The sequence below is a fragment of the Sinocyclocheilus anshuiensis genome, unplaced genomic scaffold, assembly GCF_001515605.1.
Source record: "Sinocyclocheilus anshuiensis isolate Anshui unplaced genomic scaffold, SAMN03320099.WGS_v1.1 scaffold941, whole genome shotgun sequence".
NCBI classification, from domain to species: domain Eukaryota; kingdom Metazoa; phylum Chordata; class Actinopteri; order Cypriniformes; family Cyprinidae; genus Sinocyclocheilus; species Sinocyclocheilus anshuiensis.
The window spans coordinates 289,204-308,022 of record NW_015555791.1 but is presented as its reverse complement, the minus strand read 5'-3'; the positions used below and the strand labels follow the sequence as shown (position 1 = coordinate 308,022).

The 18,819-nt window shown below is 36.3% G+C and overlaps 2 protein-coding genes across 3 annotated transcripts in view; one reads left to right on the top strand and one right to left on the bottom strand.

The window, feature by feature from the left end:
- Positions 1 to 1,752: 1,752 nt before the first annotated feature.
- Positions 1,753 to 5,370, bottom strand: LOC107674857 (transmembrane protein 80). 2 transcript variants are annotated; one of them, XM_016468986.1, is made up of 6 exons: positions 5,351 to 5,370; positions 4,977 to 4,993; positions 3,975 to 4,068; positions 3,722 to 3,814; positions 3,456 to 3,648; positions 1,753 to 1,806 (listed from the first exon to the last, which is right to left on the bottom strand). In XM_016468986.1, exons 1-6 carry the CDS (start codon positions 5,355 to 5,357, stop codon positions 1,797 to 1,799), a joined length of 414 nt encoding a protein of 137 aa, XP_016324472.1. In that variant the 5' UTR covers positions 5,358 to 5,370; the 3' UTR covers positions 1,753 to 1,796. The 2 variants fall into 2 exon arrangements, with proteins under 2 accessions (XP_016324472.1, XP_016324471.1); XM_016468985.1 differs by lacking the exon at positions 1,753 to 1,806 and adding an exon at positions 2,140 to 2,219.
- Positions 5,371 to 9,766: 4,396 nt separating this feature from the next.
- Positions 9,767 to 18,819, top strand: part of LOC107674808 (myelin regulatory factor-like) — a gene marked incomplete at its 3' end in the record, with an annotated part of 18,088 nt that continues 9,035 nt past the window's right edge. Inside the window, exon 1 of the mRNA XM_016468913.1 lies at positions 9,767 to 10,231. Within this exon, the coding sequence (XP_016324399.1) occupies positions 10,183 to 10,231 (49 nt within the window). The remainder of the gene's footprint in view (positions 10,232 to 18,819) is intronic.

The window sequence follows — 18,819 nt, the reverse complement described above, 5'->3', positions numbered from 1 at the left end:
CCCTATTTGAATAACCACCTCCACGTAACAACATAAAAACTCAATTCTTCTAGCCTGATCAGTCAAATCCCCTTCCAAAAGAGATCGCCCTCACCATCCTGGTGAATAAAGGTCCCAGCGTGCCAGAAATAATCAGGCTGCTGGACTGGACGGACCACCCTGACCACTTCGTCATGGTCCTCGAATGTCCCTCTCCCTGTGAGAATCTCGTGGAGTTCATCAGGCGTCACGGTGGAAGTCTTAATGAAGAAACAACACGGCAGATCATGTGGCAGGCGGCTCACGCCACAAACACGTGCCACCTCCGCAGAGTGCTCCACCGTGACGTCAAACTCGAGAACCTTCTGATAAACAGGGAGACATCCGAAGTCAAGTTGATTGACTTCGGATGCGGGGACATTCTGAGGAGGTCACCGTACAGGTCATACCGTGGTATGTATGATGTAATTCATTTCTTCTAATAGATACAGAACAATCATGCTGCATTAATGCAAACTTATACATCATACAAACTCCTCTCTCCTCCAGGCACAGCAGCGTACTCCCCTCCAGAGTACTACAGCAGGGTCAAGTACTACGGTGGGCCGGCGACGGTCTGGTCACTAGGGATTGTGATGTTCGCATTGTTGTGCGGACGCTTCCCTAGTGACTATGACCTGTTCCTGCTGCAGTACAAGCGCTGGTCCAAACCCGGCCTGTCAAAAGGTGAGATCTTCATCTAAAAAAAAAAAAAAAGAATCATTCAGAATCATACAAAACATCTTAGAGCTTAGAATAAATAACATGATCAAATAGAGCATATTTAAAGTAATTTAAGGTGTAAAGTTAAAGGTTATCAAATGTCTTTCCCGTCTTCCTGCACAGAATGCTGTGACCTCCTCAGGGCTCTCCTGCGTGAGAAACCAAGCCGGAGACTTGGTCTGGGGCAAATCATGTCCCACAACTGGTTTAAGGTAGTGAACCTAAGATCAGCTATAAAGAATTAATGTCCTCATGAGAAAGAACCAAAAAGTCAAACCTGTTCTTTTTTGTGTTTTGTTTCAGGTCGTCTCATAAGACCACTCCAGTTGGCGTCTCTCATGCAGCTTTGCGTCTTGCGGGCTGCAGTGGGAGACGCTTCCATCCCTCCTCTCGCCTTTGCGTCTTGCGGGGCGAGCAAGCCTTGTGTAGCGTCTTGCGCCTTGGCTTGAGGAAGCAGTATTTGCGTCTGGCGGTACTGCTTCCGGAGGGATGTGTACATATTGTATATATGTACATACTTCTTTTGGTTGCCCCTTTTTGTTTTTCCCATCATGGCCACTCCATTCCTGAGGTCCCTGCCACAGCTGTCCAAATGCCAGAGCTCTCTCCCATTCTCTGCCATCAAGCAAGCCAAAGATACTAAAGAGGTTCCCGCTATGGCTGCTCCACACCCCAGTGGTGTCATTGCGTCCTCAGGGGTTCCTGTAAAGGCCCGAGCCAAAGACAGCCCCAAAGGCTGTCTCAGTCCACAGCCACCCTGGGCTCCAGTCTCCCAGTCATCCCTATACAGGCCCAGAGGTGTCTGTCATGGCCAGATATTACAGTCATTACTTCTTCAGAGGTTCCTGACTGTGATAAGGTTCAGCCACAGCCAGAAATCAAAGCATCTCAGTTCAAAATCTCCCATGTCAGCCACTCTGGTCTCCAAGCTCCCTTCATCTGTCATTGCCTCTTGGTCCTGTTACTCCTATTAAAGCTGCCAAAGATGGTCCTTTATTAGGTGCCATGGTCTCCAAGCTCCTTGCAATGTTAGCTCGGTCCCAGAGCTCCCTGCCTCAGAGATTCCTGTTACAGAATGCAAAAGTGAACAAATTATTAAAAATGAGTTTCAGAATGTTCAGTTAATCAAAAAATATTTTTTATTAAAGAAACATTAAAAGTGCACTTCAAAGTGTCTACTTCAAAAAAAAGGAAAATTAATATTTTTGACTACATTTTTAAATGATCTACACGACATATAGATCCCAGTCTTATGCAGGTCAGTGTTCTAGAAAAAGTTGCATAATTCTGCACTAGGGAATTGTTTACAAACAACAGCTGTCAAGTATTTATGAAAATACTATTACATATGACAGGTTACGAATTGTAATCAAACTTTGATTTACAGATAAGGAGACAGTAGTGGATTGCATAGCAATAAAAATCTCCAACAGTCTGTCTGCTGTAGCCACAGATATGTGATGGGTCAGGAATAAACACTAGGGGAAAAAAAATAAGACAATCAACACTTAGTGTAACAAACTTAACAGTGTGCATACATCTCATGAGAAACCAGGCTTAAGACTTAATAGTTATGTTTCACTTCAGACCAACGGTGTCTCAGATGTTTCTCCTAAAATAAGACAAAATAAAACTAGATTGACTTTTGCGTACACACTTTGATGTCTTGGCAAATTGAAGCATAGTTTGAGACACAGTTGGGATTTCTTCAGAAACTCTACAGGGTACAGATGTGAGATTATGCCATCTGACATTTAAGAGCCTAATGTTACTAATCGTCCGTCTCTTTTGTTTCCCGTGTTTTTTCCCATGAATGAAAATCAGCTCATTTTCTGAAGGCCAGTCTAAAGCTTGAATTATTAAAGTGTGGTTCATTCAGGAGGCTGATCACTGTATCTGGTAGACGGATTTACTGCATCTCTTGCTTTGTCCCATGCTCATTTTACGATTCTTTTGTTCTGACAGTGGCGTTACAGTCTGGGTTACGGCAACTGCATTGTGCTGATAACCAAGCCATGGCATGAAAATAGACTTTGCCTTTAGCATGTTGCTAAGATAAACACATGACACTCTACACGCACAAATGAAAATGACATTTCATATGAAATATTGTGAGAAACAGACACTTTTGAATTAGACAAGTATTTTTTATCAATGCTTTTTAAAATGCATTTAATAGTCAACATTTCTTTTAGTGTCTGAGGACTGTTACAATATCTCAGAATTTGGTGAGAATGTGGTATCTTACAAGGTAGAGTAATTATGCTGTCCATGTCTGTGCTGCAAAATTAATGTGCATTTCAATGAAAATCAGTTTCCAGGACGCACAACTTTTGTTGACCCGCCAGTCAGTGTCATGGTGAGCAGCGTTAATGCGGCATCTCCAAGCTAGTGTGCTTTAATCAAGCTCAGCTAATTCAAACCTTCACAGACGGTGAAAGAATCAAGCTATTTCAGTTTCAGTGGAGGGTTTCTGACGGAAAAATCTAAATATATATATATATATATTTCAATAGTTTCTCCTGGACAGCAGTGAGGTTGAATGAAGACTGTCAAAAGTAGAACCATTTTTGGTTCCCCAAAGAATATTTCAGCAAACTTTTCTTAAAAGAACCATTTTTGAACCTCTTGTGGAAAGGTTCCATGGAGGTTAAAGTTTCTTCATAGAACCATCAATGCCTTTAAAGAGTGTACACTCTAGTATGAACTCTGACCTGGTGAAGGGCGCCAGCGTCCCGAGCCCCACAATTCCTGTTAGGCCGTACAAGCAGATCAGGATGGAGCCGACGATGACGTCAGCTCGCAGCACGTACGACTGCCAAATGACGAAATAGAGCGCCAGCAGCACTGCGGCAATCAGATTCGAAGCTGTGTAGCTCTCGCTCTCCTGTAGGTTCCCCCTGATCCCTGAGGAAGAGTGGCCAATGCACATTTTTACTCATGGATTGCCTAAACATAAACAGGATAATGCCAAACTTACCCCAGTACACCCTCAGGACCTCAAGACTGGCCATGAGAAACAGTAGACACACATCTAGAGCGAGTCGGTCATCAGGATAACTCAACACATAAGCTGTCATAAAGATAGCATAAAAACCACAAGTTAGTTCAAATTGCTAACCATATGCATGCACGAGCAATAGTACTAGTGATGACTGACCAACCAAACACCACTAATGACCTCAAAAAACATTACAAATACACTTTTAAAGGACTTAAGAGGAAGTACTCACTCTTGTAGATGATCATGGAAAGGGTGGACAGGAAGTAAAACACACTGTAAGCTGCTGAGAGATACAGCAGGATTTGAAGCAGCACTGATGAGAGCTGCTGTCAATTAAGGCTTAAGACATAGAAGTATTCTTTGGAGTATCTTATCAATACCTTATGAGTATATGAATATGAGGCTACTATAGTAAATTTAATTATTACAGTTTTTCTCAATTGCTTTGGCTCAATTCTCGAATGAAACTTTTTTTTCCCGAAACAATAAGTTCAGATCTCTGAACAATTAGCTTCTTGTTCATATCAGATTGGAATTTCTTATTGATTTGAGCAAATTGCAAATGCTTTGATTTGCACTCACAGTTTAGAGAATGTTAAGATTGTTTCGAAAAATGTGCCAAAGCAATTGAGAAAAACTGTAAATAATTATAATGGATTTTAATTGAGTTAGCAAACAGGATGGAAAAATGCATTTACATTTTTAATGTAGGAAAGAATTATATTGTTTTAACAATTCACGTATATATAGCTGGTAAAAGTAAATTTGCCAAAACACGTTTTGAATATTGAGTTGGCATAAACTTTTAAAGTTTTGAAAAGGCTTTAGAGATGATAGATAGATAGATGGATGGATGGATGGATGGATGGATGGATGGATGGATGGATGGATGGATGGATGGATGGATGGATGGATGGATGGATGGATGGATGGATGGATGGATGGATGGATGGATGGATGGATGGATAGACGGACAGATAGACAGATAGACAGATAGATAGATAGACAGATAGATAGATAGATAGATAGATCTAAAATGCAACTTTTTGTTGACCAAGCGTAAAGAACACTTCTTTTCCCAAAATGCATTACCTGTGTTGATTTGCAAACTCTTCCGTTCATTCAACTCACTAAAAAGGAGCCAGTTCTTAATTTCTCAATTTTGTCTAGTCCTGTTATCTGTAAGTTAGCTATATAATGCTTTTTTTCAGCGAATATTCACAAAGGATACAACATTGGTGTTCCTGCCTAAAAGAAAAAAAACACAATTACAATTGACATCCTAAGCAAAACAACCTAAAATAATCCAAATATACTCACCGTGGACATATTAAGAAAAACAGTTGTACAATGGCCTGAAATACATGAAATAAAAAATATATCTTGCACTTTGAGGGAGTTTCATATTAAAATATAACGTTAACATTCCGCTTCTCCATACAGCACAGGAACGTCGACAGGCAAATAACGCTATGAAACCATATAAATAACGGTGACATATTTAAAAGCTTTAAATAAATAGTAGAGAAACAAAAAGATTTTAGTAACGTTTAAAACTGCGTTTATTTTCGCCGATTCAGTATCTATGGCAACGACGCGGGTTACCTGCCATCTTGATCCGGTTCCTCTTCTCCGGTTCTTCCGGTCGATGCTCTCTAGCGCGCCCTAGTGAACGGAAGTGACGTCAACGCAGGACATGCTTACAGAATAGAACGCAATACAATATATTTATAGACGTTTCTACTTCATTGCTAGGCAAATACAACACAAAATACATTTAATAATATATTATACAGAATAACAAGAAAGCAAAGCCATACCAGTGTAAGAATTTTTAAAAGGTTTTGAAATAGGCTACTGCTTGATGATTCAAACATTTTGGATTTTGAATAAATTTGCTCAGCAACATTAAAAGTTTCTCTTTCTCGTTTGTACTCTTTGGCTTTATTAATGTTACACTGCAAAATGAAAAGGAAAAAATACAATGAATGTCATGTAGATGCACATTCCAATTTTCCACAGTTTTGTTTATTTGTATTTTTTAAATTATTTCAAAAGACACTCACTCGAGATTGGAGAATATTTTTAATCATTATAAATGATTTAATACCTTATGTGTACATACACTCTTAAAAATAAAGGTGCTTCACGATGCCATAGAAGAACCTTTTTTGTCTAAATGGTTCTATAAAGAACCTTTAACATCTGAAGAACTGGTTCTGTTTCACAAAAGCTTCTTTGTGGTGAAAGAAGGTTATTCAGATTATAAAAAGGTAAGAAAGAGATGGTTCTTTAAAGAACCTTTGACTGAATGGTTCTTTGTGGAATCAAAAATGGTTCTTCTATGGCATCGCTTAAGCACCTTTATTTTTAAGAGTATATGCAATTAATCAGGTGTGTAAATTAAATTATAAATAAATGATTGTGAATTTTAAATGAGGTTGCAAACAGGATGCAGAATTGCAAATCAAATTTCTATGTGAGAAAGTATTAACTGAAATTAAAATAAATTGTTATTTTTAATTTATAACTGGAAAAACAAAGTTTGTAAAGACTGACTTTAAATATTGCCATGATAAAAACTTTGTTTGAAATTTTTAAAATTAATTTAAAAGGTTAATCAGTACACATGGTCCTGTGAATGGGTTTTGATTTTCAATTAAATTGCAATTTTTTATAAATTAATTTGCAGATTTGCATTGCTTGATACATGCAACTAAAAAAAAAAAAATCAGTTTTCTTCATATTGTTCATATGGAAACATTCCGTTTTAAAAATATCTGCAACCAGTAATAACACGCACAAACATGCACATTTATCTAAAACAAACACAGATGCACACACTTCTTAATTTACTGGAATGTATGATAAGACACATCAGTCAGCATGCAGTGAAAAGACACACCTGCTGAAAGAGAGACAGGAAATTCAAGCCCTTTCTTAAGGTTTTTGTGTGAAAAATAATCTGAAAATGTTTTAGAGGGTAATGGATTGGGGTTTTATTTTGCTAACAACTTATTTTAGTAGTAAAAAAAGTTCAACGCAAGGCCTAAATCACTACAAACCACAGTGTCTGTCATCATTTGGTTATAGATTAGCTTTACTGAATGACATGGTCTCAATGACTTTAGTCAACAATAGCCGTATACAGCCAGAGTAAGACATGCTGTAACTTCACATACACACACACACATACACACAAACACACACACACATTCATTGTGGACAGGGTCACATGTGTGCGGCCACACTGCTACGCTCACATTTAGACGAAGTGCATTAACACAGCCAGATGTTTCTTTGTCTCTGCAGCCTCAAGCTCTCTTTTTCTCGCCTGCATCCTCCCAAACAATCCACGCAGTGTGTCGTGGGAAGAACGGGCATGTTGTTCAGGTCAAACAGAGGAAAAAGGAGAGCCAGAGAAAGAGAGAGAGAGAGAGAGAAAGATGCTCCAGCTGTGAGTAAAAACAACAAAACTGCATTTGATTGGGAGGGGGGTCGGATAGACACAGGGTCATTGTTTGTAAAGAGGTCGCGGATAAAGAGACGAGAGAAACAGATCACTCAGCTCATGCAGTGATAAATGATGGCGTTACACTTCATTCATTCACAATCCCTCAACCAATAACATGACCGATGTGCTGCCGCAATATTTTAAAGACTGAATCACGAAATCTGCATGAAAAGATACAAATGTGCAGTATTATTATTATACTGTACACAATCATAATATTACCATGTAGTTTTTGTAAGCTAAGTTTTGTGCACTTCATAAAAAGTAACAAAAATAAGTAAAATAAAATAATAGCTAGTATCAGCTGGTATCATGCTAGTTCGATTTCAAAATTCATACACCATGGTATTCTTATGTGTACAATGTAAATGATAAATGAACTAAAAAATGGTGGTAAAACAATTTTCACTCAGAATTTCTAGTAAATTTCATAAATAATTGCAAAGAAATATGAAGTAACACTGAATCAAACATGAAATTTTGAAGTATAAAGGCTGGAATATTTTATATATAGCTTATTATAGTGTAAAATGTAATCTTTGTTTAATTTACAACTTCAAAAAAAAAAATTTCAAAGTGTACACTCTTAAAAATAAAGGTGCTTCAAAAGGTTCTTCACAGCGATGCCATAGAAGAACCATTTTTGGTTCCACAAAGAACCAGTCAGTGAAAGGTTCTTTAAAGAACCATCTCTTTCTTACCTTTTTATAATCTGAAGAACCTTCTTTCGCCACAAAGAACCTTTTGTGAAACAGAAACAGTTCTTCAGATGTTAAAGGTTCTTTATGGAACCATTTAGACAAAAAAGGTTCTTCTATGGCATCGTGAAGCACCTTTATTTTTAATACCATGGTATTTATAAAAGTAAAAGCACCTAAAATCACTCAAAAAATTCACAGCTATAATTTGTCCCATACAGTAAACGTTGCAAAAAAAAAGAAAAAACTGCCAGTTATATGTCATGCTGTTATGTTTATGGCAACACTGGGTAAGTTACTCTAAAGAAGTAATTAATTATTACATCTTAAACAGTGTAATTAGATTACTGTACTAATTACTTTTTCTAAAAGGTATTACTAATTAGGCTAGTTTCTAAATCCCATATCAGCCTCCACAAGGACAGAACTGCTCTTTTAATTCTTTCAAATACATAGACGAATATAAAATTGCATAAATTATTGATCAAAGTGTTTACATTTAAGGTAACATTAAAAACACACATTTTAACATTAGATGTTTGATTTGGGTGTAAAATCCACTATTGCTTTATATTTAATTGTTTAAACATCTATAGCCTATTTAATGCAATTACTTCAGAAGTACACTGTAAAAAAAATTCCGTAATATTTACGGTAAAAAAACGGCAGCTGTGGTTGCCGGAATTTTACCGTATTTTTCACTTCCAAAAACGGTATACTACCGTAAAATAAATGTCCAATACATGTAATGTCCAATACAGTTTTTCACCGTATATAGTAGGGGAATTTACCGTTAACCATTTAACAGGTTTTTACTGTAGCATTTTTACAGTCTTTTACCGTTAAATTCACGGTCATTTTTTACAGTGTAGCCTAACTGTAATTAAATTACAGGAAAATTATAAAACGTAAGAGTAATCCCTTACGTTTTCAAAGGAAAAGACACTTGATTTCAGTAATGAATCACTTTAGTAGCCTAATACATTTCACCCAACACTGGTTTCTTTGTCTGTTTATTTAAGTTTCTTTGTTTGTCTCATTTCTGTGTTTTTTGAGTCATGCGGGCTATTGCAACAATGTCGGAGTTGTAATTTAATGGGAAAGCATACATTTGAGAAGACATGTTTCATGTAGTTGGCCTTTCATATGTAATAAATTACCACGGCTAAACCGGATTGAAAAGCCTTGTTAAATCTAGTTTTATTTTTATTATTTTTTATTAGCAAACAAGTCAGAATGAAAACAATGTAACATCTCAATTCAACATCATCCAGCCCTCCCTCCCCCCTCCCTCTTCAACCCTGCGGTCTCTTTACAATGGGGAGCACACTGAATACATAATAGAGTTAACAGAAAAAGTCACAGGGATCATGAAACATGAATTTCCGTGAAAAAAAAAACAAAAAAAACACCCGCATCATTCTAAGTCCAAGTCATTGTTCTGTGTAATATATTTGGAGATCTTCTCAGCAGCTATAGTCCAGGTCTGTAATGTAGAAAGTTGTGCCATATTCACCCGAGCCGTGGATATTTCTAACATAATAATGTCTTGAAGTTGCATTAGCCACTTGTACATATCCAAAGTATGTGGAGGGAGCCAGTGTTGTGCTAACAATTTTTTGGCAGATGTCAACCCGGCAAGCCAAATCATTTTTTGCAACTTAGAAAAACTCAGTTACAGTGCATATACTGCATTCCAAAAAAAAAAAATTCCACATCATGTGGAAAAGTTAAATCTATTTTTTTGGGGGTAGCCTACATTTGTCTTTCCTCTCGCGCTCACTCGTGAAGCAGAGTGGAGAGAGAGCGCGCAGAGAAGGACGTTGAGCGCGTTTGACTGAAAGAGACTCGAGCGCTAAACCTGCTCACAGGATCATTTTTACCTTCAAATGACTATTTCTCATGAAACACGTCTGTAATTATGTATCACGGTTATAAATAAACGAAATCATCGGGGAAAACTGGAATATGCCTCCACCTGACATCCAAAGGTAACATTTCCTCAGAAAACGAATGTGTTTTACGCGAGAAACTGAAACAAGTGAGCGGTTTTAAGTTATATTAAATAATAATCCAGAGGAGATACTGATACTGAGTTTGTTCCGGGGAACTCAGTGGCTTGTTAGTAGGCTATATAAAGATAATTGTGCGTCAAGTTGGGATGATGAGAGTTTGTCCGCTCCGTCCGTTCATGTTCATGGAGTTTATAAGCGGGAGCCGCTAGAATGGAAACCGTGATTGATGAAACGGAGGCCTTACAGAGATTCTTCGAAGGTAAGACAGTTTATTGATCACATGTTGATGTGACAGTTCAACAATAGTTTAAAAAGATTACGTTGCAGTGATGTATATCAGATGGTAATACCATGGTACTAGTGATAGTTTCCATACCTAATCTAAAAGGCTGAGATTTTGAGACCATCTGAATGCTGAATAAATAAGCTTTCCATTGATGTATGGTTTGTTAGGATAAGACAATATTTGGCTGAGATACAACTAGTATTTGAACATCTGGAATCTGTAAAATTTGCATCTGGGTGCAAAAAAAAAAAAATCAAAGAAAATCGCCTTTAAAGTTGTCCAAATGAAGTTCTTAGCAATGCATATTACTGATCAAAAAATAAGTTTTGATATATTTACAGTAGGAAAGTTCCAAAATATCTTCATGGAACATGATCTTTACTTAATATCCTAATGATTTTTGGCATAAAAGAAAAATGCGATCTTTTTTTTTGACCCATACAATGTATTTTTGGCTATTGCTACAAATAGCTGTACCACGCAGTGTTGGGGAAAGTTACTTTTAAAAGTAATGCACTACAATATTGCGTTACTCCCTAAAAAAGTAACTAATTACGTTACTTCGTTACTTTTTATGGAAAGTAATGCGTTATTACTTTTGTGTTACTTTCGCATTACTTTTTAAATATAAGCAGGGCTTGATTGTTTTAATGCACATTCACATTTAGTCTAGAACTACAGTAACATCATGTTCACACAGCGCACACAACGCCTCTGTACTCCCGATTTCTCCCAATATGGGGACAGGAGAGCTGTCAGTCAATAAATGGGAAAACAAAGTAACTGGCATTACTTTTTTGAAAAAGTAACTCAGATATTTTCTTGTAAATTAAAAAAGTAATGCGTTACTTTACTAGTTACTTGAAAAAGGTAATCTGATTACGTAACTCGCATTACTTGTAATGAGTTACCCCCAACACTGTGTACCAGTGCCGCTTATGACTGGTTTTGTGCTCCAGGGTCACATATGTCTGAGTCAATCTGACTACATTAGGTTACACCTATAAAAGTAAGCGATTGTCACATCAAGCAGAAATATTTAAAAAACAAAACATGGTTTATGTCCAAAAACATGGTATTACCATGCGTTGAAGAACTTGGTATTGTTTTGGTATACGTCCAAAAACATGCTGGTACTTTTTGTTGCTTTTTGCTTGTGATGAAATTAAAACTTGATTATATTCTGTGTATGTTTACTTATATATTACATAAAAATATCATAGCATTTTTTCCTATTTACCTGAAACAATACAGAAAAAAAACCTCCAGTTAGTGATAATGGATGTTCTTGAATGTTCTACACTTATTTCTCAATTTTCTACAGCTAAAGCGCAGTATCAATACTTATTCCAGTTAAGGTACTTGCTAACGTCAGTTGTTTGCCAATATGTGTTGGTAGGTATTTTACCACCACGTGTCCACTGGTAAAGTTTTTTTAAGGACTTGTGTTTCAAACATTATTTGTGTGTGAGCAGGATTAAATGTGTCATGCTGGATTTGTTTGGGGGGAGAGACAAAAAAAGCCGCCAATGAGGTCAGACGGGCAGAAGGCAGTGAAGGAATGTTGGGGAAGGGCAGAAAGGTGGAGAGGATTGCAGAGAAAGAGATGATGTACGGATGCAGGGAGCGAAGGATGGAATCCAGAGGAGAGAAAAGGAGGGGTTTGAGGAGAAACACTGGGAAGGACAGAGGAATGTGATAAATGGTGTGTTTGTAATGGTTAAGACAGACATTGAAAATAGGAGAATTAAAGAGAGAGATGGATTAATGAAAAGGCTAGATTGCTGGGAGTGTTGGGCAAGAAAAAAATAAAATATATTGAAAACAATTGGAATGAATCAGATGTGATATCCTCTGATTTGTCTATGTTGGTGAAAATCAAAGAAAGAAAGAAAGAACGAAAGTGACAATCTATTTAATGACAATCTAGTACACGTTATCACCAATTTTCGTTATGATAATGCAAAAAAAAAATCAATTTTTTGCTATAATGTAAAAATTCACAATATTTTTGTTACATTTTAAAATACATCATGGTAGTGTTTGCCTTTTAAAAGATACAGTATTTTTAAATTGCAGTTTGTTTTTGTATTTTTTTAAATTACAGTAAAATGTGAATAATGACCAAAATAATTACCAAAAATAGTGATGCATTGCGGTAATGACAATTTGATCTTTTTTAAGTTACAGTAATGAGAATCACTATTGGGAATAATGAGAATTACAAAAAATATCTGGTTACATTGCAGTAATGACAATTTGACAATTTTTTAAAGAAATTACATTAATTAGAATCACTATTGAGAAGAATGAGAACAAAAATATACATTGCAGTAATGACATACAGCAATAAGAATCACTATTGAGATAATGTGAATTAAAAAAAAAATAGTTGCATTGCAGTAATGACATTTTTTAAAAGAAATTACAGTAATTAGAATCACTATTGAAAATAATGAGAACAAAAATATACATTGTGGTAATTATATATTTTTTAAAGATTACAGTAATGATTATCACTATTGAGAATAAGGAGAGTTACAGAAAATATCTAATTTGGAGAGAAAATGTCCTTAATTGTCTTGAAAACAATATAAAAACCATAATGGTCCTAAAACAATGACTTAATTTGTATTTTCACATTTAATTACTTTTTCCTTTTGATTTTGGGGGTTTAATGTGACCTGGACATGTGTGATTCATGGACCCTTTTAAGCATTACTTGTAGTTACATCACTGGAAAGTAGGGATGTAACGATTAACCGTGAGCCGGTTGAAAATCGATTTAAATATGTGACGATTCAAATCGGTTGAGATGCTAAACAAATCGCGATTCAATTAGGGGTAGGAGTTTATATGAATGTATGTCTGAGGGGAACTTACTGTCTTTCGATGGTATTTTTTCTTTTCATCTTGCCTCGTATAATGCATATTAAAGTTCATAAGTGCAGCGCTGCTTTGTTTACAGCCGAAACCAAGGAAACGCTTTAAGCGCCACCTGCTGGCAGAGAGTGCATCTGCATCTCATTCAGCTCCTCTGCTGTTTCTGTTTCATGCCGATATTTTTTATGCATAGTTTCACAAAACTGAAGTCAAACCATTCTGTTTTTGCTTCAAATTTCGAAATTATACAATGTAATTTAGATTAAACACTGCTCATGTTGCATGTATGCAGCATCTTTGTTTGGATCATGATTAAAATGCAGTCAGTGGTTGCCTCTAATTTTAAATGGAAAGAGCACAGACAAAGCCTTAGTTTGTTTATATGAAGAGATTTATTTTATTTGTGTTACTTATTTATTTGATTTGGGGCTTGTTTTAAAATTTCAATTTAGTTTTGTTATTTACATTTACATTATATTTAAATTTTGTTATTTAGCAAACGCTTTTATCCAAAGTGACTAACAAATGAAGACAACAGAAGCAATCAAAACCAACAAAAGAGCAATAATTTAAACACATATATTATTATAGTATTATATTTCAATTTCACAAAGAAACGTACAGTATTTTGTCCAAGCAATAATAAAAGGACACATTTAATTTATAATTTGTCTTAAATCTCATTTAGTAAAAAAAAAATTGTGAATCAAATCGAATCGTGAAATCAAAATCGGGAATCGAATCAAATCGTGAGTTGAGTGAAACCTTCTGCTTCTTTTTCTTCACTCTTTCTCGTCGTCATCTTTCTTTTCTTCAGAAAGATTTGGCTCACCCCTCTGTTTTAACTTTACTGTCCTCTCAGAGTGGTCAAATTCATTTCTCTGTCATTCTTGGCAGATAAAAGCCGTAGTTGTTAATGTGAGGTTCTAAGATGGACTGTTTATTTTGGAGGGATTTTCCAACCATAATTTGTGGCACTTCATTAGGCGTGAGTGTGTTTTGTCAGAGCAGGTGTAATGGTTTGTATATATATGACAGCGTTTCACTGTAAACACTGTTGACTTCATTAGGCTCTGGAGTTCACGGCCGTCAAGCAATGCTCTTTAACGAGAATTTCACATGTTTACATTCTTCATTTGGGGAGTGAGGCAGACAGCGCACCTCTGGTCCTGGCCGAAACCCTGCTGCCTCTGAGCTAGAGATGATCTGACGTGCTAGAAATGTCCTCATACGACAGTATCGGTTAGTATGTGATGTGAATTATGGAATAATTGTGGTGTGGATGCACTTATTTTATGTAAATATAGGGTAAACGTACCCATTAAAATAACGTAATTTACCCATTAAGCACACTTCCATATTTGAGCTCAGATTATAAAAGACAAAATAATGTATTATCATACTTGATGTCTTAACCAATTGATGTGTTTGTTACTACATACCTCCTGTAATTTCAAATCAATCAGATCAGTGCACGCTGAGATAGGCTAATATAAAAAATTCAGGTGTCTGTGTATGGCTTGTTTGTGCTTTTGAGAACACTTAGTAAATCCTGACTGTTGTCATTTTCTACTTTTTGACTCTTTGACTCTACTTTTTAATTGATGGCTGGTTGCGGTTTTTAATTGTGCTCCACATCCACGATTCCCAATGAATGCTCTGTGTTTGTGCTCTGTTTGTTTGTGTTTGTGTGTGTGTTGTGCGGGGAGGGTATCTTAAATGAACATCCATTGTGGAGTACAGCAACACAAAGCACAAAAGAAGAGGCAGATTGAGCTGTTTGTCTGTAGGACTCATTTGACCCTCAGCTGTCCTAGAGGAAAATTTTATTGCTCAGAGGTCGCTCTATCAAAGCTTGTTTCATTCAAATATCAACTTTGTCTTGGATGTTTCCTCTGTCCTAGGAAGAAATAGAAATAGACATTGTAAGGATTTGATGAGAGATGTTTGAGTTTATTGAGATTTCTGACTTTTGATTGAGACTTTGGTGTTTTGGCAAATCTGAAAACAGTTTGATACCGTGTTTAGATCTCTATGTAACTCCAGAGGAGACACATGCGAGATTTCTGGGGACTTTTTCTCAGAAGAAATATCAGAGAAGCAGAAGACTTCAGCAAAATTCTCAATTTGCTCTACATTTAAACTTATGAATGTCTAGTAGAAACAATCTAAAATGTTTCAAAGGGGTTTTCCCCCCAATTCAGAACAATTTTATTTTCATTCTTCAGAGCTTTCTGATTTTACGTACATCATTTAAATGTTGTAGATGAATAATAACTGAAATGACTTCAGCAAAAGTCTCCATTTGCTCTCCATTTAATCTCATTGATGTCATGAAGTAACAATTACAATTTAGGCTTTTTGTTTTCAATTAAAAAATAATTCAGTTTTCATTTTTCTGAGCTGTCTGGTTTTACGTAAATCCTTAAAATAGTGTAGAAGAATGAAATATCACTGAAACATTTACTTAATGATTCTTCTACAATATCAAATGAATAATATAATATTAATATTGGTACTGGTAGTTTATCATTGATAACTACAACTAAAATTAAAACTAAAACCATTAAAAAAATTGTTACTTTAAATAAAATAAACATTAACTGAACTAAAAGAATATTAAGGGGAAAAACACTTATTTCAGTTATTTGCCAAGGCAAAATTTCAAATTTTCTTTTAGCTTAACTTATAGTACTAAAATAACTAAAACTAAAACTGAAATAAAAATGAATAAGAACTAAATAGACAAAAAAATCATAAAAAATTGCAAAAACACACAAGAAACTTACTAAAACTAAATATAAAATTGAAATATAAAAAAATTAAAACTGCTTCAGAATATTAATAAAAAGCTACAGTATAATCAATGATTAGTAATAATTTGTGACACATCACTTGTCTCAATCTGGTGAATACATTTGTGAGGAATGGACCCACATTCTCAGAGTAAACAAACAGCCCTGTTAAAAGGCTTCTGTGTTTTCTTTATTCGCAAGGAAGGCTCGGCGATTGAGGGTGTTGAAAGGAATTCTGGAAAATGGTTACTGGCTTCTGTTCCTTCGGTTCTGAGAGGCGTGGATTGGATAGTTTTCAGATATTTACCTAAAGATAACTACCACAGAAACCCCCTGTGACATAAGAGCGCTCAGAAAGCGTTTTAGCCTGATTGAAGGTAGCCATAAGCTGCTTACAGAGGGTCCGCATGCCCCTCTCTATAATGCACCGCATCATTCTTGGCATACCTACAACACTATTAAAAATCAGAATGAGGTGCGAGTAATGATTCTTTCTCTCTCGTGTCTCTTTTTCGCTATCACTGCCTCATTCCGACTCCATTAGTGTGACAGTGTGCAGACAGGGCAAGGAAGAGAGATAACAGACTCTCACAGCGCACAGATGGATGCACACACACACACTCATACATGCTGAGATAAGGGCAGGGCACAGGTCATACAAACACACACATGCAACATGCACAAGCAGTAACACACACGTGTGGGTTTTTGCACACATTAAGCACATAGCTACTGTGTTGTAAGGAGCTGATTGGTAGAAACATTAGCGTAGGAGTTGATGTTTTGGACCGCAACCCATCCGTGAGCTCCATAACACCGAAACTCATCCCTACACCACCCAACCACATGCCTGCCAACTCTCATTTTACTTCACAGGAGTTTTTTTCTCCTGAAATTATTTGGGAAATTATGTCAGTTTTGGTAACACTTTATTTTAAGGTGTCCTTGTTACACGTTACATGTACTTACTATTAATAACAATAAATTATGCATAATAACATGCAAGTAGCCCTAAGTCAAACCCTAATCCTAACCCTAACCATATAGTAAGTACATGTAGTTAATTAGTATTACTCAGTACTTAAATGTATAATTACACTGTAACAAGGACACCTTAAAATAAAGTGTAACCCAGTTTTTATATTTACAGTAAATGGGCTTATCATAGGGCCTCCCCCTCATAAAAAGTCATGTTACGCAGGGGCCTCACGCAGTTGCGTTTTTGTGAGAGGATTTGAGCAGGTTAGGTCACATTTAGCCTGATGTCAGTAAGTCATGGATTACTCTTGTGTGCAGGTACAGATGGTTCCTGGGGCTGATGTTTGATGGAGGGAATAGTTTGGCCGTTGCGCGTGGTCTCTCTCATGCAACAGTGTATTGCTGTCACTGGAATGCATTGTGTTTGAGCAGCCAGGCCTGGAACATTCACATGCCAGTTCCATTACAACAAACCAAAAATTACACACTTTCCACATTTCAGGTGAATGTGATCCATTTCCCACATGCTTCCTTTTATTGGAACTCAAGTGATTTTTGTGCCGTGTTATTTTAGTATTATTTACATAATATTTATTTATATTTTTAACATTTTAGTAATTTAAAAAAAAGTATTCATTTTTTTTTTTTTTTGTATATTTCTGTTTAGCTTTATATTAATTTCAGTTTAGTAGCTAATTGCAACTTAAGCACTTCAACTTCAACTAATTTAAGCAATTTCAGTTAGTTTGTTGCCAAGGCAACATTTCTAATTTTCATTTAAGTTTTTTTTTCAGTTTAACTTTTTAATCGAAGCATTTTTATGATTATCGGTATCGGTCATTTTCAAAACCGATTCGCCGAGGTTTTGTTTGCTACACATACAAAGTGTGCGACGCTCGCTGTGATTTCAGCTTCTGTCATCTCACTACATGAGGACATAAATACACGAACAACATCTCCAGAACTGCTCCGACTCCTCACTTCATGAGCATTTGACAGTTTCATTGGAGTAAAACTATCTTCATATCATTTACATCGACCTACAGAAACAAGTTCCTCATGGCAACCCGTCAAAATATAAATTCGGGTTAGCTTAAAGAAATTATCAGAAATATATTACTGTGGTGCAGTATGCTATACATAATACTACTCAGGGATTAAAGTTTTCCGTCTCTACGACGGATTTCCATCAATTGAAAAAAAATGAGGGGAAAAAAAACATGTAGCGCATTGTTGTTCTGACGATTTGTTGGTAGCATAATCTGATAGGTAGATCATTCACAGTCGGGTTATTAGCAGAGAACCCAGAGCAGGACTTGAATTTCGGCGCGGGATTGTGGCTATTAATAATAATTCTACTCATTCCCGCAGGTTCCTCCTTTATAACGCGATGACAGATGACGGAACTTATCATTTGCACATGCTTTTGAGTCTAAGAGAACTCTCATTTTCTGTGCGCCCCACAGATCGCGATAAGGAGAGTGACAACTTTTAATAATTATTAAAGGAGTTTGCAAATGTGATATTGATTTAATACAACAGTTCAATAAACAAGTAGGCTACTGCCTGATTTTGCTTCATCAACGAAAACAGTTCAAAATAAAGTAACAGCTCAGCCGCTGCGCGTCTCTAAAAGCAAACACAGCGGTGTTTCATTCATGAATGAATGAAAGTGCGTTTTTGAACGAATCTAGTGAGTCAGTGATTCATGATTACCCATTCATAAAGACAGTCACTTGCTTCATTCTTGAATGAATCAGCCGTTCAAACGAATTAGGGATGCACAGATACCGATACTGGTATCGGCATCAGGCCCGATATTGAGCTCTTGTACTCGTACTCGTACTCGTACTCGTTAAAATGCCCCGATACCAAACGCCGATACCACACAGCATGTGATAAGTG